The sequence below is a fragment of the Cottoperca gobio genome, chromosome 18, assembly GCF_900634415.1.
Source record: "Cottoperca gobio chromosome 18, fCotGob3.1, whole genome shotgun sequence".
Classification (NCBI taxonomy): domain Eukaryota; kingdom Metazoa; phylum Chordata; class Actinopteri; order Perciformes; family Bovichtidae; genus Cottoperca; species Cottoperca gobio.
The window spans coordinates 11,353,728-11,380,262 of NC_041372.1; the positions used below are offsets into that span (position 1 = coordinate 11,353,728).

A 26,535-nucleotide genomic window follows, 5' to 3' on the forward strand; every position below is an offset into this window, starting at 1 on the left:
GACCTAATGGGATTGAGTCAAAGTGCTGCCCCGACAACCCCCCCACAGAAACACACAATTTTGACAAAACACCAAATCAGAAAGTCAATATTTTCTTGTCTTTTATTGTGATGCAATTTGTTATGTCTGAGAGGAGCTAGAATAATCTATACATATACTTTACTTTCATTATTTTGAGTTTTCTTTTTTCTTTCTTGCAATAAAAATAGTCTAAAATTAATTATAATAAAACAAACAGTAGTACTTCTACTCAACTACATTGCAGAGGGAAATGTGTACTTTTTAATCTAGTATAACTATTTGACAGCCTTTAATTACTTTTTCAGATTAAAAATATTGCTACCCAATATACATTTCTGTACTTTAACTTTATTTTGAATGCAGAACTTTTCTTTATACTAGCAGAGCATATCATTAAAAAAAAAGTAAACATTAAAGCATAATTATTTATTAACACAAATATTTTTGTTTTAAAGAGTAGGTCTTGGTAGATTGAAAATGTATTTAAAAAATATTATTTTTATTTTTATATTTGTAACACTGAAGTTTAACCAGGGGGGGTTAGAGTTTAATCCTTTTTTTATTTTATAATGTTCAATTGAATACATGTATTGTTTGAATTTATTGCTAAAGGCAATAAAGCATGGTTTCTTATCTGTGAATTTACATTTATGGATATGGAAGTTGACCATTATAATAATAAGATTAATCATTTACACATGAGTGTTTGTCTGTGTATTATTTTCCTGGAGACCAATCAACACATTCCTCCAATAGTCTCAGTAATAAAAGCACATAGGTCTTGCCATAACACCTTCACAATTGGACAATGCATAAGAGTTTCTGGACATCCACAACAGAAACTACAATTCACACCAATGTCTCCCTTAAATCTTATTTTTAACATAGTTTTTAGAAGTCTTGGCGGAGGGGGCACATCCTCTGGGGGAGTTTTGCGTATGAATGACGAAACAGCCATGGCTGGTGGAAAGGTGTTCCGGCCCTGTGGGGGAAACGAGCCGCCGCTGATAAAGGAGCAGTGATGCGTCAAGCTCAACAAACCGACGCACCGCCAAGTAACGTTCGTTCAGTGATTCCTCCTTCAAAATAAAAGCAACACATACAGCTGCTGTAGAAAGGGAAGCCAATAACTAACCATTTGGGAGTCACTAACTATAAATCTGTATCTAAATATTTAGCAGTAAAAACATCTTCTATGTGAAACGAAACCAACGAATCGTTTAAGATTTTGTTTCGTTTAAATATAACGACTGCCAGTGAGGATTTTATTTTGAAAAGTGTAACCGGAACCACGTCTCTGCGCTATAGCTAGCTCGACACTGTTATAAAAAAGAGGGGGGAGGTAAGTAATTATTTAGGGGGAAGAAAGAAAGAAACAAAGTTGTCGACCGTGCTATGCACACGGGGAGGGATTTTATTTATCTCGAGCAAGTCGTTTAGTCCAGCACTGGTCTGCTGGGATGTAACCGTAACGGCGCACCGGTTCCCCTCACTTCCGTCTCTCTCTCCAAACTTCTCCGCTACTTTTCCGCCGAGTCCCGGACAGGATTTCTCCTTTGAAAAACGGGAATGATAAAAGCAGTCGAGCACAGGCGGATGGACGAAGGGACTCAGGAGTCTATGTGTGTTTCCTGTTGCCTGAGTTAAAGTTAAACATGTTATTTTTTCTTCACGAGCACATTGTGCGCTGAGATGAATGGCACAAGTCGGGTGAGTCCACTATCTGTGCACAAACGGATTTATTTCCCTGTCTACACTGGACCCACATGAAGTGGTGGTAGCCTGCATCCCCGCTGAAGCTCTCTGCTTTGTGTTTTTAAAAAAAAAGAAATTCAAACGGAGAGACACCCCCCCCCCCCACACACACACACACACACCGCACTGGATAACCAAGCTATCAAACTGACTTTACTGAAGTGTATTTGGGACAGTTTAACGAAGAGTGAAGATGCAGATGTGGAGCCACATGAGGGTCCACAAAGGAGGCCCTCCGCGACCATAGGTCACGCCGAAGTGTCCTGGATGTATGTTTCTCCTGTTTCCTGGCTGGATTGACTTGAACTATTAGTAATTGTGTAATAATCCAATGGATTCTTCCTCACCACAGCCTACCTGTGCCTGTGGGTTTTCCACATGAGGGCAAACCAGATGACTCGGAGGACTTAAGTCATGTAACTATCCTGAAATGTCTTAAAAGTCTTATTTATCTGTTTCGTATTTATTGTGTGTATATAAGGGTCCTTTTTTTTTTTTTTAATGCCAGTGTTTGATTTCTTAGTAAGGATTTTGAAAGCTTGATTTGTCGTAGTAAAAACTGTAGATTTACTTGAACATCTTTGTTGTGCTGCATATCTACCCACACTGTATTTGAGCACATCAATCTGTAATTTAAAGGGGGAGCTGTACGACTTGACTGCCCAGACAGGTTAAAAACACGAGAAGGCTTCATCATGGACAGGTTATTGGAGAAGTTAAAGATAACGGACTCGGGCAGTGTGAAATTCAACAGTAAGAAAAAACATGACTCTGCCAACAACTCTAATAACAGCAACGCCAACACTGGCATCTCCGGAGGCAGCGGTCTGCCACCAGCTCCCAGCTCTGCAGCTGCCTCGCCCTCAAGACCCGGCCAGTTCTCGCTTGCCTCTGCAACCACAAGTGATGCATGTGTTCCAGCGAGTGGGAGAGGAGGAGGAGGAGGAGGAGGGATGGGAATGCCTCCCTCTCAGATCCTCACCCCACCGCAATCTTCCTCCTCGGTGGGTGCCATACCTCAAGATGGCGAGCAGCCACCTCACCCTTCCACCTTGGCACCACTGAGGCGTCGCTCCCCACAGCAGCGAGCTTCCTGTTACCTGGGCGAAGGCGTGGATTTCCACCTGAGGCGTGAGTCAGGCCTGGGCCCAGAGTGTGACTTTCTGGGAGCGTTTGGCTCCAAGACGTCCCTCAATCAACGGCGCTACTCCCTGGAGCTCCAGCAGCTGGTCAGACGACAGCAGCTCCTCTCCCAGCCGCCGCTACCCTCTGGTCCCCCGCCGTACCCTGCTTCCTCGGGCTATGGGTCGGCTCCCAGAGGTGGTGGAGGTTGCCTGGCAGAGCCTGGCTATCTCTCCGAGCCGGAGAGGCACAAACGCCTCTCTCTCCAGGAGGCTCTGTTCTACAAACGCCTGAGCACGGGCAGTGAACTGTGGGAGAACCCCAGGCCTGCATCGCTCTCTCATCCGCCACATCGCACATCTGATGTGACCGGAGGTGTAGGAGGGGGCTTCTTTTATCCGCCAGGACCTACCCTGAGCCCATGCTCGTCATTCAGCCTCCAGGAGTCGGTGCTGGTCAGCCCCAGGTCCAGCTTCGCCTCCAGCACGGCCAGCGGCGGCGGAGGGAAGCCCCATGGGGAGCCGCTGCAGCAGCAACCGGACCAGTGGCATCAGCTTGGGCTACGACTCTCGCTACTCCGCCTCTGGAGGATTCCCCCCACAGCAGCAATCCCCCTCCATGCAGACAGGGGGCTCTGCGGCTGGTTATGGAGCTCAAGGCAGGGCCGGGGTGACCCCTGTGGAGGCCTGGACTCAATACCTGGAGGGAGGGATGCGTCCAGGGGCATACGATAGCCGACACTCCTACCCACCTGCTGTTGGAAGTCCAGGAGCAGCGTGCTTCCAGGCTGGCCCAGAGTGGTGGGTAGAGCAGCAGGCGGGAGTGAGAGGCAAAGAGGGGGGTGGGATGGGAGACAGGGCCCGATACTCAGACCTGCCGGGCACCCGGTACCAGGAAGAGCTCACCAGACTTCTCCTGAGAGATGCTGCGCTGGCAGGTGGGGGGCTCATGGATGGCTTGATGCTGAAGGAGCAGCCTCTGGCCCTGACGGCTCTTTCCAAACCGAACACGACAACGATGGGGCCTTGCTCAGCCGGAGGGCCGCTCAAACCTCAGGAGGATCCAGGTGGAGTCGGACCTGGGAGGGAGGCCGTGGAGAACCGCCAGGAGTTCTTTGGTGAGATCCTTTTTTATTTTTAACCGTAGAATTCAAGGTACATGCTGGAAAGAGGGAAGCGAGGAGAAAGGTAGCCAGGATAGCAGCTGCAGTTAACACAAATTGTAAAATCACATCCCTAAATTGAGCCACTGTTCATGCACAGTATCCCAGGCATTCATAATAGAGCGCTGGGTCACCCAGCATCCGCCCTCAGCGTGTTATTATTGTCCTCGCTGCCTGGTGTCAGATCACAGGTTTCTCTCTAAATGAAAGGGTTGTATGGATGGATGGACAGACAGATTAATAGTTGAAAGAGTGGATGGATGGATGGTACCGTGGAACCTGCAGAGACACGCAGGGTTGTAGCATGCAAAGCATAAAGAAAAGAAAGAAGAACAAGAAAGAAGCCGCTTCAGAAACTGATCCAGACAAGTAGATATGTTTAGCTGAAGAGAAGAAAGAAAAAGAGCGTATAGGACAGATATGTATATACTTATTCAGGTTCACACCTGTGGCCACAACATCAGGGAAAAGTCAGCTGATGTTTCAAGCAGGCGTTGCCAATTTGCAACAGTGCGGTGCACATGGAGGACTAATGCAGCATATCTGCATGGCCATTAAACTGCAGAGTTCTGCTGGAGCGCTCAACACACAAATTACATGGTTCCATATAAACACAGCTCCGACCATTACTATGAGTCACAGAAGATTAGGGCTCAGGATCGGTGTGTGTGTGTGTGTGTATATTGTTTCTCTATGGCAGGGTGCGTTTCCCCGAGTGACTTCAGGCCACAGTAACGCAGTGTGTGTGTGTGAGTCATGTGTGTGTCCTGGTGTGTGTAATGCTGCCTTGGCGTGTGCAGGGGCGGTGAGCTGCAGCCTGTTTTTCTGCTCAGGTATGTGTGCCCGGAGGGGACATACAATACTGTACTCCTCTCAGCCATTAGGAAGAAATCAGAAGCTGTGAGCCGTGAAGACACACACACACACACACACACACACTTATATTTAAGTGTAAGGGTTTAAATTCAATTAAAAAGAAAGTAAAAATGAAAGATATTGCCCAATTAACTATAGAGGTATTCAGAGCGAATCCCTAACAAACAAGTGAACAACTGTTTCTGTTGATGATTTTGTCCCATAAGTTTAAAAGAATAATGTACACACACACAGACACACTATGTCTTCTTGGGTACAGAAAGGGTTAGGGGGTTAGGTGCCCGAAAAAAAGCCCCTGAATGCTCTGCCAGTCATTGCATCGTGACGTTTTCGTCGGACATCACATTTAAAGCCCGGGGTTTTGAGTCTCGGTCTCCCTTTCGGTTCCTCGCGTTGGCAGAGACCTGTGCCCGTTCCTAAATATCAAAAGGACTGTCCAAGAGGGGAGGAATTCTCCATTTGTGTGGCACTCCCTCAGCCACATTAGAAAGGAAAAAACGCAGGCAGATCCTTTAAATAGATCACAACGCTGTAGCTCTTACCGCCACAACACTTTTCCACTTTACGTTCAGTGCCCCGGCTAGTGCTGAACATGTACTTAGACTAAACTGTATTCTGTTAGATGAGAAGTCGGTTAGCTGTAAAGGCCGACTGGCTTTAAGTGTGTGCACTATGTGTGTGTTGTTTCTTTACCTATGCTAATTGTGACCTAGAATGTACTTTTCCCTGGTGCCAACTGTTCTTATATCTGACACCAAAAGGACAAAGTAGCAGCGAAGCATTTGTTTTATTGACTTTTTAAATTTAAAAGTATTACCTGCCATTAGAGAAGAATGTGAAGGAAGCAGCAAAAGCAATAACGTTTGTAATTTTGTTTCCTGAGGTAGTTTAGGGTCCTAACATCAGGCAACAAAAGTGCAACCACATTTAATCTCCAAATTGCTCCAATTGTGGGGTTTGAAGTCAAATTTAAAGGGAAGTCTTTAACTGCAAAGATCCAGAAGAAAGAGTCAAACGACTGCCAAAAAGTCTGATCCGGTGGAGTTTCCCTTTAATAACAGAGCTTGAGTGGATGAGCAAACGCGCTGGCATGGGTAACTGGGTTTTAACTGTGTGAAAATCCCCTAGGTGGTGCGAACGAGAGGATTTACAAGTGTTGACACTTTGTGTGGAGCTGGATTTCAGACGCATCCTCCTGGAATGTGTCGTAAACGAAGTGTTAAGAGCCGCTGAGCGATTACTCCTGACTAAATGAATGTTTGTGTCCGTTGTGTTTCCCCCATTGCGCTGCCAGGAACCTGTGTGAAGTGTGGGAAAGGCGTGTACGGGGCGGATAATGCCTGCCAGGCGCTGGATAGCCTCTATCACACACGCTGCTTCACCTGTGTGTCCTGTGGTAAGTACCCCCCACCCCGCAGACACAACAATGATTTCAAAGTATTTAAGCGTAATGAATTTCTATCACCGACACCTTTTCTAAACAAAGTTCAAATGTCTCTCTCCCTCTTGCAGGACGCACCCTGAGAAACAAGGACTTCTACAATGTCAGTGGCTCTGTGTACTGTAAAGAGGATTACATGGTAAGAGTTGAGGTCAAGGCGTGTTTTGTCATCTGTCTCTCTCTCTCACACACACACTCACACACACACACACACACACACACACACACGAGGATTGATTTTTTCTTTGTGCTAATGGTGATCTCTTTGTTGTAATTACAGTTTTCAGGATTCCAGGCTGCTGCTGAGAAGTGTAGTGTGTGTGGTCACCTTATTCTCGAACAGGTGAGCTGTGTGTGCGTGTGTGTGTGTGTGTGTGCGTGTGTGTGTGTGTGTGTGTGCGCATGCTACATGAAGAAGTGCACAAATACCTCTTAAGCTAGAGTTAAAGAAAATATACTTTAACCCTAACCTGCCCTGTGGGATCTTTTAGTTACTTGCGTCTCATGTTTCCCAGAATGCCTTTCCAGAGCCCCCCCCTCCCCCCCCCGAGGATAGAGACATTTAGTGACGTCTTTTTGCTGGCTGCTCTTCGGGTTCCCACGGCAGCATTTCAGTGGAATGTTTGCTAAATACAGAAATATGGCTCTGTAGTGATTAGCTTAAAAGTTTTTACCATATTTGAACCACATAAGACCCAAAACATAAATAGAAAACTCGCAGCGAGCGTGTGATCCACAGGCATATAACCACATTCAAGTTTAATGCTCAAAAGACTTGATGATGAAGAAAGGTTGTTCTCATATCTTGGTCTTCCTAATCAGATCCTGCAGGCTCTCGGGAACTCGTACCATCCCGGCTGTTTCCGCTGCGTGGTGTGCTCCAAGGCTCTGGATGGGGTTCCTTTCACCGTGGACCATCACAGCAACATCTACTGCGTGGCAGACTACAACAAGTGAGACATTTAAAATGCTTTGTTTGGAAGTCAAACGGCGTGCAGGCGTCCTGGGACTGTAGCAGAGATGTTATGGAATTTAGTTAGCACGTGTAACATTTGAAGAATGTCCCACTTCCTTCTTTACTGCGAGAATAAACTTTCTCCCGTCGTCCTGCAGGACTTTTGCCCCGAAGTGCGCCGCCTGTTTACAACCCATCTTACCTACTGAGGTGAGTAGTGACAAAGTTTAACCTTGAACATTACGTGCGAGTAGATTGATTACTTTTACAACCAATGTGAGATTTCAAAATGAGTTTGTGTTTTGCGTCTCAGGGCAGTGAAGAGATCCTCCGGGTCGTGTCTATGAACAAGGACTATCACTTTGAGTGCTACCACTGTGAGGTGAGCAATCTGCAGCTTATTTTGTCCCCATTTGACTTTTGTTATGAAGTGTATGGCTGACCTCACTTCCTCTGTGTGCATTCCTGTCCTTATCTGTGTCCCCCCCCCTCCCTCTCCCTCTCCCTCAGGAGTGTGGTAAGCAGCTCTCTGATAAGCCTGGCTCGCAGTGCTTCCCTCTGGACTCTCATCTCCTCTGCCACTCCTGTCACATGAGCAGAGCGTGCGACACACACAACATTCCCCCTCACAACACACACTGATCAGCGCCTATGCAGCTGTGGATGTTTTGAAAAAGCTGATCTTAACATGCTGTCATTCCCTAATTTGCTCAGTAATGCGTCTTTTTCTGAAGATGAAACTGCTGATATCCAGACATTTCCACTGATTCACTTTCTTTGTGTCTTTGGATCAGACCCTTGTCACATGTACTGCCTGCTGTACTATTACTGTACCATAGTTATAAGGGAACGGGAAAGAAACTACTGCTTTTTTTTTTTTTTTACCCCAATGTGGCTACTGTTTGCTGTAGAAGAACAAGGGATTTTGCTAAACTGTTTTGTACATATATTATCGCTAGCAAACATTTTGCACTTAAATTTGACTTTACTGTAAGAGATTTGTTACGTGAATCTGTACAATTTGGGGAAAAACATTACTGTAATTTCTGTATGTGGTAATAAATATTTTCATTTGTGTTCAGATAATGGTCTAACATCCAATATATTTAAACACGGCAACTCGTCAGGTCACGATGCCTCAAGCAAAAACATTCACAGAGAGGCGGATAACCAATTTAAATTTATTTAATTCTTTTAAATTCTCAGTACATTCAGCACTTGAAGGGAGGGGGAGAAAAAAATAGCAACAATCTTACTGTTTAGAACTAAAAACATAAAATTAAAAATATTAAAATTGTAACCATTACACTATGAGAAGGTAAACTTGCTATTTGTAGCTCCTCTTTAAATATATATATGATTGAAGGGTCAGGAGGGATTTTCAATACAGGGAGGATCAACTTCCTGTAATTATTACAGAATAAATGACGTGACAAGAATTTTATATCTTCCCCTTCTCCACTCCAAACACATCCACTAAAGACAAACTGGGGCGTGTCTCCTGCATCACCACAACACATAACATCTCTTCCTATCGCACACTTTTCTAGGTTACAGTGTTGAGACTTCAGTACCAGTTGCATCTTCGTGGGAGATGAAGGTTATTACTCGCACAAACGTCACCTGCTGTAACACACAACAACCCTCCAAGGCTGAAAAGAAATTAACATGATTCCTAAAACTTTAAACAAAAACAAAAAATCCTAATTTTGACAAAGTCAAATTTAGTCGTATTTAGAAAAAGAAAAATAACCTCAGTGCTGAAGAGTAGAACTGATCCTATAAAATATTTGAAGGTCGGGGATCTATTTTAGACTGGTTTTATTACAGGGCTCTGAGGAGGAAGGAACTGTGCACCCGCAGAACTAAAATAAAGAGGCGGGCTCCCAAACCTCAGTGGGACAAAATGCTGAGGCGAGCCAAAAAAGAAAAAAACCACCGTCCTCTCTGCTTCGTTTCTTTAAAAGCACAACATGAAGAAGAGGAGGAGGAACGCTGCTCTCTACAGAGGGAGAGCCGGAAGACAGAACAGAAGAGTGGGGATAGGAGCTAGACCAACTGTCGTTTCACTATTAACATGTAAATCAACATTTTCTGTGTAAATCGACACGAACGAGGTGTGTGTGTGTGTGTGTGTGGGGAGGGGGGGGGGGGAGGGGAGAACGGGAGAAATGGTAGAAGTGTGTGGAAGACAACGCTGGCGTCAAAGTGGACGAATTAAAAGCACGGCGGGGCAGGTAGCGAGGAGCAGACACAAGTCCTGAACTTGAGAAAAAAAGAGAACTGTATCTCCAAGTGGAAACGATTCCCTCCCACGACTTCCTGTCTGCAGTGTCCCCAGCTACACGCGTCCCCCTCTCTCTCTCTCTCTCTCTTCAGCTTTCCCTGCAGCCACTCGGTCTTCAGCGACGTCTATCCCTGGGGTTGCTACGGCTACGAGAGCGGCGTCCGCTGCCGGCTCCTACAGAGGGTCGTCTGGGTCGGTGGCTGTCGTCCCTCTTCTTGTCCGCCTCTCTGTCTCGGCCGCGCTCCCTCTCTCTGTCTCGGTCAGCTCCACGCCCGGCTGCTCCGCCGCTCGCCACCGCGCTGCCTTCCTTCTCCCGACCCTTCAGCCTCTCTTTCTTCTCCTCCTCACGCTTCTTCTCCTCCTCCTCTTGCCGCTCCTTGCGCCTTCGCTCGCGCTCCTTTTGCCGCTCTGTGCGTTCCAGAAGCCTCTGCGCCGCCTGGCGGACAGAAAGCAGGTTAGTTTGTCGTCGTTGTGACAGAAATGTGTAGAAGTGAGTCTATAAGTAAGTGACCAACCTGCTCCTCGGAGAGGGGAAGCCAGTATATACACGGAGCCGCTTTGGTCTTCAGGAATAAGTCATCTAGCAGTTTTACTGGAGGCTCATCTCCTTTCTCTGTTCGCAGGAAACAAATGGGAGAATTTCTTCAAACAGAGGAACACAACTCCACTGCGTGCATTTACAAAATGATTATTCATAACACAACATTTTACTTTGCACTTGCTGCAAACCCTTTTCTCCTCTCCCTCTTACCATTTTTCTCTTTGTGCTTCTATTTAAATCACAGCGTGGCGCTTACCCTTCTTATCCGTCTTCCTCTCCTTGCTCTTGGCCCTCTCCCTCCTCCTCCTCTCTCTGTCTCTGGAACGAGAGCGTTGTCCGTCGTCTCCCGGCCTCGCAAATTCCCGGACCTTATCCCGGTCCCATTCCCGCTCGCCACGGGCTCGTTCCCGACGCTCCATCTCTCTCTGCCGCTCCGCCCACAGATCCCGCACTCCTCCCATGCCTCGGTCCCATTCCTGGTCAGGTTCGGGCTCCCTTTCTCGCTCTCGCTCTCGGTCCCTGTCTCGCTCAGGCATCAGAGGGAGCAGCCGGTTCTGTGGACCACTTGGCGGGGCAGCGTGGACCTTCTCCTTTTCTGGCTTCAGGATGCCTTTGTGAACGTCCAGCTGCAGAAAACAAAATAAAGATCAAAAAATAAGAACACAAAAGCCTGGATGTTAAAGTTTTGACGATCGAAACAAAAACAAAAGTTAATCTACACTTTTAAATTCAAGAGATTAAAAACAGATGCATAAATGACAGTTGTGTAGGAAATTGATCATTTCTTTTACTTAAAAGCAAAGATCATTTACTGCTCTGAAATGCCTGGGACTACTTTCCTAGTTTTAAAGGTAAGCGAACAGTGGATGACACGATACTGCCTGCAGCTTTAATAAAACCAAAAAAAAAACACCTGGCATCGCTTAGTATGTTGTTGCTCATCTGAAATGGTTCCAAGAATAAACCTGTTAAATATTTTACTCCTCATGCTTTATTGTGGCGAGCACCGACTGCTCGGATAATAATCTCATAATCTTGTTGGAGTGGTAGAAAATAGCCTCGATAGTAAAATGTGTCACTCCAATAATTGAGAACAGACAATTTATTTTAATCAGTATAGCAACAGTGACAAATTGAGAAAATTGACATTTGAGGCGTTCGTTACCTCGTCCTGCTCACAGAAGTCGACACTGAGAACCTTGGGATTGCTCGGAGGCCATTTGACCCCGTGGAGGCCAGCTCTGGTAGCGACCGCCTCCTCTGCTGTAGCGTACTGCGAGGAAACAGGAGGAAATAAGGTTATCAGGCTGAAAATAATTATTTTCAAAGTGTAAGCCAACACACACACACACACACCCCCCCCCACACACACAGCTGGATTGATCTGACAAATGCCACAAGTAGCTTTAAGGCTGTCACACAGTACCGTGTGGCGGAAACGTATGCTGGCGTATACGAAACATCGGCAATACGCTGATGCACGTTGTTGAACGCTTTTGAACATGCACAAAACTTTTCACGGCCTCAGGACCTGTGTGACGCGGCCGATACGCTAGGAATGCGTTATGCATCCGTTGGGCATTCGTCTCATCTACACCAGCATACGTTTCTGCCACACACGGCCTTTTACAACACACTTTGTGGACACTCGATGTAAAGCTGCCGATTTGTCGGTACTCACTGTGACAAAGCAGTGAGACTTGATCTTGTCGATCCAGAAGCCCTCTTCCACCACGCTGCCCGTCCGGTTCAGCAGCTCTTTGAGTTGGCCCAGGGTGAAGGGCCGCACCTATGGGATGCACAAGCGCCATGGCTCAATTAACTGCCTTTAACGGTCACAGTGAGAAGATAGGAAGCTGAGCAGAGATTATTTCAAATGTGCATTTAGAGTAAATCAGGGGGACGCAAGTACAAAAAGTACAGAGAGAGAAATGCTCACACAGCAGATATACACACGTTTATTCTGGTTAGCTTTGGTTCTGTGTTACTGTAGGCAAAGAGCTCCAGAGATGAGTGTGCCAGGGTGGCATTAGATATCTGGTACTCTTTGAGCCAAGTGTAACTAAGTCTTGCTTATATGACGCAAGTAAAAGAAATCTACAAATGCTAGTCATTAAATGTGTAATGTCTAGTCTTGTCATAGTCTGTTTAGTCACGCAGTGGGCCCCGAACTTAAGGTGATACTTGAGTGCAGCCGTAATACCTGGGTAAGTGTCCCTGACTCTAATTATGGGAGCGATGTGGTTACCACTGGCATCAACACTCATTCCTGAAAAACTTGTAGGGTAGATTTGGAAACGCTGGATTTTTCTGTACAACTATTTCCCTCCACATCATTTGACTTTACTCGATATCTGCCGATGTAGTGAGCAATAACAAAACCCACCAGGTTGGTCACATGGATGATATTTGAGAGTTTGCCGTGAGGCGGCGAGGGCTGCCTGGCTGCGCGGACGGGGTCATCGATGGTGACGGACACGCCGGACTTCTGTTGACTTATGGAGCGACGCACCAGACTGTCGCTGGGGGTAACTGAGGGAGAGATGATGAAGAGGTGAGAAGAGTGAGTGTAATTTAAGAAAGAAGAAGTGATGGAAGCGTGAAGGCGGCAAAGAGACTTTGCGCCTCTACAGCAGTTCACCTTTCTTTGCCTCTCCTTCGAGCTTGGCAGATGTCTGCGTTTCCTGAGGCTTCCTCAGAAACGCTGTTATTCCTTTTGTCTCTGGAAGTCCTGCGTTGTTTTTCTTTCTCCGTTTTCTCCACCTCTTCTTCCTCATTTGTCTGTCCGTTTTCCTGGGTGTCACTTGGGACGACCTGGGGAGGAATTACAGGTGCATTTCTCACGCTGTTCTTCCAATTAGGCAACAATCATCGTTTTCATCTAGCAGTGATACAGTGTGCCTCTTCTGACCTGTGTGACGGTGCGTCGGATCTTGAGGCCTTTGTCCTGGTCGCCCCGGCTGGCGTCCGGGCTCTCCTCGTCCCCGGACATTTGCAGCTCCTCCGGGTGCAGCTCCACCACTGCCTCCTGGTTCACTTTGATGTCTGGGATCAACGACTGAAGGCCAGAGACGCAGGCGGGAGATGATGGAGGAAAGATGGGGGACAAGAGTGGGAGAGAAATGGTTAAGGGCTTAACTTATCTAAATACTGAGCGTTTGATTGTTTTAATAAAAACCCCCAAACTTCTCCCAGCTCACTCGGGATGTTTTGAAAATCATCACATTGCACACTTCAGTTTCTGCCGTGCCAGTACCTTCAGTGAGTCGGTGGTGATGCTGATGGATGGTTTCTTAGAAGTGACTGCTGTGCTGGAGCCCCACCGCCTCTTCCTCCCTGCTGCAGTTCCCGTCTCGGCCTCACCTGCTGCTCCATCTGTGGCTGCCGGAGACGTCTTACTGCCTGCAGAGGAGTCAAAAACATGCAGTGGATGATTAATGATTTGCTCTTTGCTGAAGTTACTGCGAGCTCATCGTGTCCAAGTAGAAATAATGGCTTAAATACTTGGCTTGAACCCAGACAGTTGTATTATAGTCGGTAACCAATATTTGTTGGTCAAAAATATAGTTTCTTTTTCTATCAACATATTATTATTTTATGTTAAATGATGTTACCGGTATACTCACTGGTCAAGGATATCTTGCGAGCAGCAAAAGCCTTAGGAGTGGTGCTCTGGAAAGAGAGAGAGACAGAGAGAACATACAGAAACCCCAGGGGTGCGGGGCAAGATGAGAACCAAGTCAAAACCCAAACAGGCAACAACAGAGAGGAGGTGAAACAGGAAAAGTGGAGGAGGGGTAGGGCGGGGGGTTAAAGTAACAGAGGCCTGGAGGCTCCAATAGCTACCACATTATGAAGAGAGTTCTGGGTCGATACAGAGAGACTCCAAACACATTTCCACCTTCCACCTCTGCTCAAAGACACTGAGTTAAATCACTACGCTACTCCCCTCGTGTGTGTGTGTGTGTGTGTGTGTGTGGAGAAGACTCTAAAGGACAAAGCAAGTACATGATGTGCATTAGCACACGAGTAAGCCTGTGTGAAACTTAAACTGGGTCATATCTCAGCGCGGTAAGTGATTACAAGTTATTGTAAGAGTCACTTCCCATATGGACTGGACTTATTGTCTCCAGAGGAAGTATATTACCCGTCCTGGTTAGAATTTAAACCTGTCCGGAGTGCATGTGTGTGATTTTGTATCTGCTAACCTGGTAATAATTACTTTACTAATCACTTCTCGTGTATTGCTATGCATAAAGTTTCATGAGCGGATGTAGAACATGTTTACGCTAACCTAATAGATCCCTTGTTATCAAAGAAGCAAAAAGATGAACACTATGAAACCAAGACCCCCACAAGCTCATCCAATGTGAGGTTTCACTATTATGTAGCAGGTGTTTGCTGGCATGTTAGTGCTGATGAGTTCTGTGGAGCAGAGGTGGAGAACAGAGTGTTGAAGACTCAAAGATCCGTCAGCAGGACTATCGGTACTGCAGTTTAAAGTCACCCAGAGGATTTACCGCATTCAACAACACACATCTGTAGACCAGCAGTGTAGGATGAAAACTTTCATCTTGGTGTCAAAATATCAAATCAAAACTGCAGTACATGTTAAAGATTTGCACTGAATTACAAGGAGGAAAAGGATTTATTCCTCTTACTTACAAAAAAGATTTTCTTTTTGTCCGTTTTTACAGTTAATACTTTAAGATTGTATACATTTTAAATAGAGGAATAATCACAAGTCATTTCCTGGTACCATTTGACACCTGATTCCTTACTGGCTCGACTATGGCCCAACCGCACGACAGTGTGTACTGTATCTAGGCAACAAGGATCCAATCAGAGATGGCAGAGGAGTGAGGGCGGGGCTCGATTTGAGTGTGCAGATTAGCCACCAGGCGGGAACTGATCACTGGATTGGACTTTTTTTCTTGAATGGGGCTGGGGAGGACTTTTCTTGAGTGACTGCTGATCAAAGAGTCACGTTTCAGTCTTTTGGGGAGCCAAGCGTTTCAAATTGCTTTGTGATGGATTCTGACGGGGGTGGGGGTTGACGTGTACTTTGTTAAGAGTCCATGAACTGTGAGGTACGTCTGGCAAGTAAAAAAAAAAAAAAAATCAATTTTGTGATGCTTGAATTTATCGTCTTTAAATTGTCCATATTCTCCGAAATAAAGTCCTGAAAGCCTGAAATCTGAAGTGTTTGACGAGTAGAGTTTAAGCAGTTCATGAGGTTTCCACAGACCGAAGGTTTTGCTGCACGGTTCTTGAGTTTGTTTGGCACAAAGTCTCTTCAATGTGATAAAAAGTAATCCAGAAAAATGCATTTTAGTTAGATTATAATCCAGGGAAGCAGTCAAAATGAGAGTTCTTCGACATCACCTCGAGTGTATTTGCTGGCATGAATGCCTCTGCACTCACATGAAATCATACGAGATGCAAGGAACAAGTTGCGTAGGTGTAGCGAAGAGATGGATGTAGAGAAAAATTAACGGCAGCAACAACTGCGGTCGTCCATCTGTCAGGTCCACAGGATATCATAAATTCCTGGTGAACACTTGAGTTCACGGACAGTGTGGCTGCAGAGGAAAGGGAGGCGATGATTTGTTGAGTATATCCAGCTCTCATCGGGAGGATCAACGTCACTCTGAAACCACAGAAAATCTTGCATAATGTGTGTCAGATTTCTTGTCCTTGGCACTATGGCCTTTCAATGTCCCTGTTGCAGTGGAACCGGTGCAGAGTTCAGGGCGACCGCTCTCTTTGAATGGCAGTTTCAAGCAGGATGACATAATTTACACGCACAGCTGACTACTGGAAGTCACTTCTAAAAAAGGCTGGCAAGCTTGTCAAGGCAGAGGATGATTGTTAGCCTTACAAGCTCAACCAATAATAACGAGTTAAAGTCCATATCGTCATGTCACGGACAGGTCTTATCCACAAAAGGTTTCCATAAAAAAAAAGTCCCATAATCATCGTTCCAAGCAAACAATTTCAGTTGCTCAGTTTAACGTGTGTTTTCAAGTTTAAAACCTCAAACAGGGATCCTATGCTCATGCCTTGATCGCTGAATTGCAGGAGTTCTTTGTCCAAAGTCATTACTCCACCCCGCAAGCAGGGGGCAGTGTGGGATTAGAGGTGGAGGTAAAAACAAAACTGGAGAGCTCAAGAGTTTTTGTCTTTTTTCTGAGCTGCTGGAGGACAGAGGCATGGAAGAAGGAGGGCAACACTTCAGCGTTAAGACTCCATCCCCTTCACTTGCGCCATCATTCATCATCATCACCGCCGTACAGTGCAGTACAGTCCAGTCCGGTTCTGATCAGCGAGCGGGCTTCCAACCCCTGAGGCTGGGTTACCATGGCAACTGTGAGCTGCTGCAGTTACCATGGCTGCCGCTGCTGGTCTGATGAGAGCTCTAGTTCTTGCTGCCTCAGCATGTCACTGGAGAGCTACAGGGGAGGCCTTGCAGGCTCAGGCTTTACTCAGTGCCATAGGGTTGCAGACTCTGGGCCTAATTCAGGTACCAACGACGCACTTGGGCATAGCGGGACAGGAGTTGTAGGAGTAGGAGGAGTGGAGGAGGTGTTGGTGTTGGTGGTGGTGGTGGTGGTAGTAGTAGTAGTACGCAGCAGGTACCATTAGGGGCAATGGAAGAGGCATGGGCACCTTCATAACAAAGCAATCAATGGGGTTTTAAACAGCAATCACACCATAAATATATATAGTGAGAGAGAAGCGTTCATGATGGGATACAAAGGCAAAAGATGGAAAGTAAGGGGATAAAGAGGGGAGAGTGAATAAAAGAGACCGACAGAGAGGGAGGCAGTGTGAGAGGAGCAAGCGAGAGAGCAGAGAGAATGAAAACAGGGTGAAAGAAACAGCAGTAACAAGCCCTGATGCATCTCTACACACACTGTCAGGGTCCATTACTCATGCAAACCCTGGGGAGGTATGAAACCCACAAACTCAAACAGTAAAAAAGACACATGCTGATAATAACTTCAAATCCTATAGCAGCTCAGCAGTAAATCTAAATGAGGTACTCGACAGCTCGATGCCTAAAATGCAATTTAATGAATGGTCTCAACAGCAATAAGTAGTGAAGGCCACACCTAACAGTAGCTGATACGGCTACATCGATACAAAACTAACCCGACAACAGATTAAAAGTTCTCAATCGTGTAAACTGTCGATTAGAGCCGAGTAGTGCCAACATTGCATCATGAAAACTAAGAGGGAATGTTTGACAACAGAGGCTACAGCTAACGGCGATCGATATTCGGCCTGGTGTGTCAGCGCACTCAAGTTTAATGTTTTTCTTTCTCACTTCTTCCCTCCCTCCGTCCCTAACACACACACACACACACACACACACACACAGAGAAGCATGCACTTTCTGCAGCATGGATGTCTATTTTAACAAACATCTCTACTTGCATTCCAGCAGCATCAACACTTAACATCCCTCTGCAGGTAACAGACAGACAAGAGGCAAGTGTGTGAGAGATCATCTAAGTTATGAAATATTAGTTGCATTAAACGCAGATGGAAGGGATTAGTTCATTTCTATTTACCCCAGGGCCCAACTCCAACTCAACCCGTTTGTTCACCTGTGAGCATTTGTAAAATATATATTTTTAAAAGAACCTCTAATTGAGTAACCCGGTGGAGATTCAGGAGGTTCAGGAGGTTAGAAGGATGCAGAAACTGGAGCCAGAATCAAGAGGATAAAACCTCCACAGGAGCCAAAGGAGATAATGTTTGTATAAACGTTAGGGTTGTGTTGGTTTTAAGTGACCCTTTTAACTTGTGCTGCCAACTACACATGCTTTTATATGAATGAGGATGCGGTTTAGTGGGAGACAGAGCAAAGACCCGGGCATCCCCCACCCTCTGAGTGACCTTACCTCCTCCAGGCGGCCCTCGCTGTTCTCTGGCTCAGCCCCAGAGGGCGGCTGCTGGGCCATGGAGCTCTCAGAATCTGGTTCCACCTCAGTCACGGCGGCTGCACTGGGCTCAGACACCTCCCTGCCAGAGGAAGAGACGGTTGGGGTGAGAAGGGAGGGGTTATCGGGTGGGAGAAAATAGGCTTTGACTGTGAGAGCTCCGGGTCAATGATGGTCAGTAAGAGTGTCTGATCTCACCAAGTCTAATACAATAAGAAAATATGGACAAAGACAAGAAAGACTGCCTTCAAGCTCAGCTCTAGAGACTGGCCAATATGACGGTTGGTCTCAGGAGACAAAATGATGTGCAGGACCAGACAGGGGAAAACACCGAGGCGTGTCAGAGGAAGGGGGCTGGGGACCAGTGATCTGGGTCACTCCTGCTATGAATAACTCACCAGCTAACTGACACCCAGGGTCACAAACACTCCTCAAACTAACTTGTAGTCCAAGACAAACACTCACAGCTGACTCCAATGTGTGTGGTCTTCATCTGATCTATGAAGAATGATAAAAGTCACGCTTTGTAGTTACTATGAGTCAGACCTCACGCGGCCAAAAGCGTCTTTACATGTTGTTTGATTTCACCGCTGTTATCTAAAGGCAGAAAAACCAAGCAGGAGTCATTATATTTTTAGCCACCCCCTCAAACTCCCTACCAGCGTTATTAAAAGTCTCCTCCGCTGCCTCCGTGTGATGACACAGGCACCGAGGCAGCTCCCTGTAGGTGGGAGAATCACATCCTCGAGCATCTTTCTCTGCATCACATCTCCTCTGTTGTTTGATCCGTTGCATTGAATAGTTAACGTGCCACAGGAAAAGGAAGTAAACAATTCATTTCTGTAATGTATCAAACAAAGACGTGTTTGGTATCGATAGTTCATTCTAGGTGCCGACGCCAATCTCTGAAGTATTTGTTGTCTTAAACGTTTTCATCAGTTACTGCAGAAAGTTCCTGAATTAAAAATAGCAACATATTCAGTGGCGCATGTGATGACCATTGTTTTTCAGATTTTAATCTCCTGAGTATTTTCTCTATTAATAGATTAAATGTTTGGTTTATAAAACATCAGAAAACAGTGAAATGGGCACGTCACAATGTTCTTTGAAGCCAAGAACATCTTTAAAATATCTGGTTTGGTCTGTCCAGCAGTCCAAAACCCCAAACTATTAACTTTACTATAATGCAAGACAAGCACACGCAGCAATATCTTGCATTTGAGAAGGTGGAGCATGATTTTTAGTCGAGTGACCTCCAAGATGAAGGTGATAAGACGTCCAATTTGACCCTCGGAAGAATCCTTCAGGCTCAAACTCTAATTAAATAATAAAAAAACAATAATTACTTACAGCTTAGACAAATAAAGCTCAGCTTTTCTCTTACCTCATGACATGTAACATGGCCACTGGCAAAGTTACTGTAAGAGGAGGGGCTGTATTGTTAGTCCCTGTACTACTGAAATCTACCCAGAGCCTGTTCAACCTTCTCCTCTGGAGATTAGTCACTGGCAGTGAGGAGTGTAGGCAGGAGGACAGCATTTCCCCCTCCTCCCCGCCACTTTGGCTCTCCTCATTTGCCCTAGGAGGTGTGGATGTCAAGGTCTGTGTGTGTGTGTGTGTGTGTGTGTGGCTCTTGGGCAAGGCCAGAGAGACACCTGCACACAGGCTATAAAGGGAGACAGATGTCGACTAGAAATACAATCCCTCAGGATCAGGAAAGGAGCAAAGGTCGAGTTGAAGTAATGATCACTAAAATAAAGAAATAATGACCAACTGCATTTTCTTTTCAAATGACACCCTTAAAGCCCTGCATTTCAAACAGCCTAGTATTCATATGACGAGGCAGGAATGAGGAAGCAGCTTGAACCTGAGGAACAATATCACAATGCATCACAAAATAAATGCATTGCTTCGAGTTTAACTTCTCAAAAACCTGACATAAAGTCACTATAGGTGATGTATGACCCGGGGCACAAATATTCATTCATAGTAGCGCGACAGAATTACTCTAATCATGTCCTAATCAACAAACTGGACTCATAAAGCGGACAAAAACATTGCCATTGATCAAATCAGACATGTAGTCAGCTCCTAGGGGACAAGAGTGTGAGTGCTGGTGCCAGCTGGGAGAATTATATCACACCATAAGGGTCCATTCACACTCACTGTACAGCTAGCAGATGTCTGCTTTAATGATCTCCCTTGACAACAGTGGGATCATTAACAGTTACAGCCACACAAACCCAAAAATAAAAATGTCTTCTGTGGGCTAGACAAGATGCATGTTCGGTGTAGCTAATAAACGAGCCATAATGCACAATAAAATGAGGATGCCATCGTTAAATAAGCACATATGTAACATTCTGAAATAAGAAAAAAAACAACGATCTATTGGCTACCTGGCATGACAGATAATGTTGAGGTCAAGAGGGAAGAAGAAATCACAGTCCGCATGACTCTCGTCATCACACCATGAAATCTGAGCCCATTATTTATTAATCAAAGTGCTCCTCCAATGTGTAGCTATTTTAGGCACAGATCAGAGAAAGGAGACCCCCTTCCTTCCCAAAAATAAAATCTTCCCTGCTCTTTCATTCAACAAAAGACTCTCAGCAACGGTCCCCCCCCCACCCTGGTCCCCCCTCACATGGGCGAACATGCAACACGCTCATAACCAGGCCAATATGAACTGATGGCATGATATTTAACAGGCAGGAAGGAGCGGCTAGGCTAACCAGCATCGTAATGTACAGCCTGGTTCACGGTACAACACGACAGGCTGAGCCCGGTTGATGTACCCCCACTGCTTTCTAGATAAAGGGTGTAAAAGTACAAGCAGCAACCTAAAAGCCTTGAGTCGCCCTCTGGCTCACTCTTACCCGTTTTTGTTGCCTTCGGACAGCATTATGTCCGGCCTTGAAAGGGAACCCCCCGGGGATGAAAACAAAGAGCACTGCCGCTAAAGGTTATTCCGGTCAGGCGTGGGTTGAAATCGGGGACGCGATATATAAAAAAAAAAAATCCGGCCTCGGTTGTTTCTACTGCTGATTAGCCGTGCACTGCGTCGGTATCAGGGATGCAATGCATGCATGACGGCCATGTTGGCTAGCGAGACCAGTGTCAAGTCTACCGGAGTAGAAATATCTTCCGGTCAAAGCTTTCCAAAATAAAAGCGAGGTGTCGCATTCCGCTAAAAAAAAAATGTTGATTAAGGAAGGAATTACGCTTAATAAAAATACGGTTTCAGCTGCCAGCAACACATGGACATTACACGAAAGACGGCGACAACCTGGGGAGGCGGATAAGGTCCTTTCTTAAGAGAAAAGCAGCAGCAGCCACGTGGGGCTGCCGCATTGAACGCCTGACAAGAAATACAACACGCTATAATTAGGAGAGGTTTGTTGAGAGCAGATTCACGTTTAAGTCACACCTCTGTGTTAAATTTGGAGAGATATTTATTATGCCTTTACATGATGATGAAAGATATACAATGGTAAAATAGTTCCACTCTTTATATGGCCAATGAATTTAGTCCAGGTACAAAAAACATAAAATAATGCACATAACCTAACTTCAGTTGAGACATGGCCCTTTCTGTTTTTATTCCTAAACACTGCATAAAAGTGATTAAACCATGGGCTCCATCTTGTGATAATCACACCATTAAAAACCCTGTCCTCAACTTCTTTGGTATGCTATGTGAAAAGATTGAAATGCCAGAAAAGTCAAAAGCAAGTTGAGATATCCAGAAAGAGGAATGAATAGCTGAATTAATTGGGGGGGGAAAAAGCACATTGCTAAATATAACAAGAAGCCACAAGAGACGTCACATCACATTATTGAATAGAACTCAGTGCAAGAAGGTGTTGCATGCACTTTAATAATGAAAGTTTATTTTTGTAAGTGTAAGCGACATATTAAGAATTATTCCATTCATCATTAAGGTTAATTGTATTTTAATGATGGTTACTGACCTTTTTGGAAGGTATTGTTTCTCTGCCCCTTTAGTCTTTTTCTCATCCTCTGCTTCTTGTCCTTGGTCTGCCTTCTGTGAAATGATTCAAAGTAAAAACAATGACAAACAAATAGCTTTTAGCTTTAAAGTGCAACTCAATCAAAGCCATGGAAGGTAAGTTTTCCGATAAAATACACACAGGAAGGCTGAAATATGAAAAAAATATTCTGTAATCATTTGGGATTTCTACATATTAACGTTTCTATGCGTCGACATTGAATGACTGACTGCCATATTAGTTTGATCACTGACCTTCAGCTGTGTGGCAGGGCCGATTTTATCCCCGGAAGAGGAGGAGGATTGTGATGAGTGTGAAGAGGAGTCTGATTTGGAGTCAGAATCGGATGAGGAACCTGAGTCTTGGGCCTCAGTCACAGCCACCTTGCCTTTGTAGGCTGTTTCCTGTCTCTTCTCCTTCTCCTTTAGCAGTTTCTCCTCTCGTCTCTTCTCCTCATCCTGGCGTTTTCTCTCTTTTTCTTTTTCCTCTTCCTGGCGTTTTCTCTCTTTTTCCTCTTCCTGGCGTTTTCTCTCTTTTTCTCGCTCCTCTTTTTCACGCTGCTGCTTCTCCTCCTCTTCCAGTTGTTTCCTCTCCTTTTCCTTCTCTTCTTCCAAGCGTTTCTTCTCTCTCTCCTGCTCTTGTATCTTCTTTCTTTCTCTCTCCTGCTTCTGGTGTTGTTCCCTCTCTTTCTCCTCCTTCAGTCGCCTTTCTTCCTCCATCTCTCTGTTCTCCTGTAGCCTCTTTCTCTCCAATCTTTTCAGTGGAGATTCACTGGAACCGGCAAACCCAGCAGCGGAGTGTGCTGTCTCTCCTGACATATCCACAGCAGAGGTGGCCTCTGCTGCACGGAAAGCCCCCTCTGACTCCATCCTGTGTACGAGCAGAGAAAGGGGCCCTGGCCTGCGCTTCATAGAGGGCTCAGGACTGCTGGAACGAGAGCTCGAGTCAGAGTCTTGCCTCTGCATGGTGGAAGGTGGGAAAGGCGGCACCCTTGGACCACGTGAAGCCTCAGGCCCTTCTCCCTCCTGGTCGTCTGTGTCTGGTGGGCTCTGTTTGGGAGTGTCAGGTAGGGGAAACAGGTCAGGGGGTGGAGAGGGAGGAGGAGTGGGGTGGCGCAGTTGCATTGGTGTGTGGTGTACCTGTGGTGGTGGGATGTGCTGCGGAGGCTGAAGCTTGCGTTTGGACCTGGCAACTGTTGATGGGACACTGGGAGGCATCTGCTGCTGCTGGGGAGGCACTCTGTTGCCCCTCCGTGCCCCGCCAGGACCAGGCCCCCAATCCTCGTCATCCTCGCTCTCGTCATCACCGTCGTCATCATCATCGCTGTCCTCGTGGACCTGACCTCCTGTTGAGACCCCGGCAGATCGGCTCAGGTGGAGGACAGGATGAGCTGATCCTGGTTCACTCGGTGCAGTGCCTTCCTTCTCCTGGGCTCGCGCTACGGCAGGGGGCAGCCCCTGGCGGTCAGGCTGGCCCAGGACGCGCACAGACAGGGAGGCTACGGCACGGGGAGGAGATGGGGCTGGTGGCTCCTTATGTCCTTGGTGAAAGGTGGCTCGCTGCATTCTAGCTCCTGGCGCCTCAAGGGACTCCTGGGGGTGGAGGGGAGGACCGGGACCCATGTCAGGGCCGCATGCCATCATCCCATGAACCATCACTAAATCTCCTCCTCCTTTCGCCTCTGCCCTGGTCATTGAGGGCTTGGGCGGCATGGAGTGATGCATCTGGTCAAAAACAATTGAGTCAGTCTTTTCTACCTGTGCATTGTATATTTGTATCTGTTTGTTAGCACTTGTAATGTTTCTATATTTGTTACCTGCCTAGGCAACTATGGTGTACATTATCATTCTTGCTAACTGCAGCATGTTTACATACTGATGGTCATTAACGTTCTCTGGCCCTATCAAATAAACACATTTTAAAAAAGAAGCCAAGATGACTCTATTTGTTCTATATTCTCATTAACATGTTTTAGGCATTTACAAGCCAGGGAAAGTCATTGGCAGGTGTGTGATGACCATAGGAACATACATTGTGTGCAATGTAAAAAGCACCACCTAGGATGTTGCGTGTTACGTAGAATATTGTAGGGAATGGAAAACAAGATTTTCACAACATTATCTGATCAATGTGTCCAGTTCTGTGGGATAAATCCTTAGTTTTCCTGTGTGGAGGTCACTGACCTTGTCAGAGACATAGGAGGAGCTGTCATTGTCCTCCGACTGGTCATCATCCTCCTCCTGCACTGCTGGGCTTTCTGTCAGAGAGGGACACGAGGCAGGGGTTAAAGGTCAGCACCAATGTGAGGATTAATGGCAAAAGCCTACTGGTTTCCAACCAAAGACAACTTCTGAATTTATAGGATTGAGAAATGAATGTATCTTATGTGTACTCTGTAAACACATTTATGAGCATGTACATGAAATGAGCTAAATACAGACGTTTGAACAACATGAAGTAACAAGACTGCTGGTAGAGAAAGAGTGTGTGGGACAGAAAGACTTTGTGATTGTGTGTGTTTATGTGAATGTTACCGTCTGCCTCTTCCTCTTGCTGGGCCTCTCTCTCCAGTCTCTGGTGAAGGAGCTCCTGCTGTTTAGCCAGGTACTGTTTTATGAAGCTATTCTGGCTCATCTCCTCACCGATCTACAACACAATAACATACACAAAACAGCAGTTTATTAATACCAAAGCCAAAGAGAAACATAGTCTTTAAAGTATTTCCCCAGTCCTGACAAAAGTATTACTAGTAAAGAACTATTTGACCTTCAGATAAGTATTTATTAATAACCTTTTATCTTTGTAGGGAATATTCTATAGGTTTGATCTCAGAGTTATACTTTTCAACAGAACTCAAATTGCCCACACATTAAAAATTCAATATTGAAATCTATTCTTACCTGTGAGTTGGGCTGCAGCCCACTGTGAGAGGAGGATGACTTCTGAAGGTTTTCCAGCATCAGAGCCTGCAGGGAATACAGAAGGGGGATTATTAAGTTCAGTTTATTATACAGTTTCCACTGTAAAACTCATTTTGGTATTGTGAGCTAGTTGCATTCATGTTGTGATGGATGATTTGAGTGAGTTAGCTGCCTGTCATTTCTACAAAGTACTTTTGTAATATGTATATTGTTGCATGTTATTCCTCTCTCTCCCACCATATATGCTGTATTCACAATCCACTATTAATAACTCGAGTATATTATAGAGTAAAAAAATAATTATATTCAACTACTTTAATTAAGTCCATTATTTTTTCCCCTCCAGATCTATTTCCTGGTATTGTGGAGGGCCTTTTGAAACAGCACTTACGCCTTACATCCGGAAAATACAACTCACAGAACATTTTACAGAGTACATAAAAATGTTTAAGCTTTACTTTAGAGGTCTGCTAACATGTTTCTGGTAGAAGGCGGACTTAGACGCATCCTACGGCCATGAAACCTATGGTTGTTTATGCAGCTGGATGTGTTGTGCAAAACAAGACTGTTGGATAAAGAAAAGAGAAAAAAAACTTAAAATAAATTTGAATCAGTCGTTGGTGAAGCTCGTAAAATTGTGTTTACATGGCGATGCGCGCCCCCGTAAACCCGACACTCGCATAGCGAGCGCGGGCACGGCCGAGTACTGTACACTATGTGCGGCTGTTCGCTTGATTACACTCAGTTTAGGCCTCGACTTGACAGGTGCACAGTTCAACTGTGTGCAACACGGTGCACTAAGTGTAGTAATGAATTAAGTCTCAACTCGGTCGGTGGGACAGTTTCGTTGTACTGTCAGTTACAAATAACCGACAGCAAAAACTGTTGTTGATGTGTAATAACGTGTACCAGGCGATTTATGTATTCCCGCTTCCGAGCCCACAGTTACGGCCTCTAACGTTAACCCCCACCATCTCTCGCCTCCTGCTGAACTTAGCCAGACTCGACAGGCGTCCATAACATAAGCGAAAACTTACCCCTTTCAGTCGCTTAATGAGTGTGTTTTTCTGTCCACTCTTTGGGAGGTTTCTTTGCTCCAGTGCGGCTTTTAAATCCGCAACTCGGAGCGATTGTAGAGGTTTTCCATCAAGCGTAATATCTTCGTCCGCCATTTTGCTCCCTCCGCTTGCCTAAACTCCAACAAGCGTCGCTACGGCTGCTGCTCAGCGTCACAGCTCGGCAGTTTCCGGAAAAGCTCGGCAGTTTCCGGAAAAGCTCGGCTTGTCCGAATCACTTTACAGTACAGTGAGTTGTAAGAAAATATTGGGACAATTTAGGCCCCAAACTAGACTTTTTAAACGTTTTTATTTAATTTAAAGTGGTTTTATTCGTTTTGATTGACTAGTTTATGTAAAAAAAAATCAATTGGAGATATCCTGCATATATATATATATATATATATTTTTTAACAGACCGATAAGGCAATAATTAA

General features: G+C 45.6%; 2 protein-coding genes across 2 annotated transcripts; one reads left to right on the plus strand and one right to left on the minus strand.

Moving 5' to 3' along the window:
- Window positions 1–1,384: 1,384 nt before the first annotated feature.
- ajuba (ajuba LIM protein) lies at window positions 1,385–8,978 on the plus strand. Its single transcript, XM_029454956.1, is given in 10 exon segments — window positions 1,385–2,192; window positions 2,416–3,400; window positions 3,402–4,015; window positions 6,231–6,332; window positions 6,449–6,516; window positions 6,658–6,720; window positions 7,200–7,330; window positions 7,491–7,542; window positions 7,646–7,714; window positions 7,843–8,978. Coding segments are annotated over 9 exon segments (2,160 nt in total). The 5' UTR covers window positions 1,385–2,192; window positions 2,416–2,471; the 3' UTR covers window positions 7,975–8,978.
- Window positions 8,502–26,233, minus strand: acin1b (apoptotic chromatin condensation inducer 1b). The gene is given in 18 exon segments (XM_029454955.1): window positions 8,502–10,055; window positions 10,135–10,232; window positions 10,417–10,786; window positions 11,326–11,433; window positions 11,842–11,949; window positions 12,547–12,692; window positions 12,802–12,844; window positions 12,846–12,974; window positions 13,072–13,218; window positions 13,417–13,562; window positions 13,787–13,832; window positions 18,071–18,191; window positions 22,084–22,157; window positions 22,377–23,846; window positions 24,306–24,379; window positions 24,657–24,768; window positions 25,023–25,088; window positions 26,081–26,233. Coding segments are annotated over 18 exon segments (3,714 nt in total). The 5' UTR covers window positions 26,216–26,233; the 3' UTR covers window positions 8,502–9,734.
- Window positions 26,234–26,535: the final 302 nt, after the last annotated feature.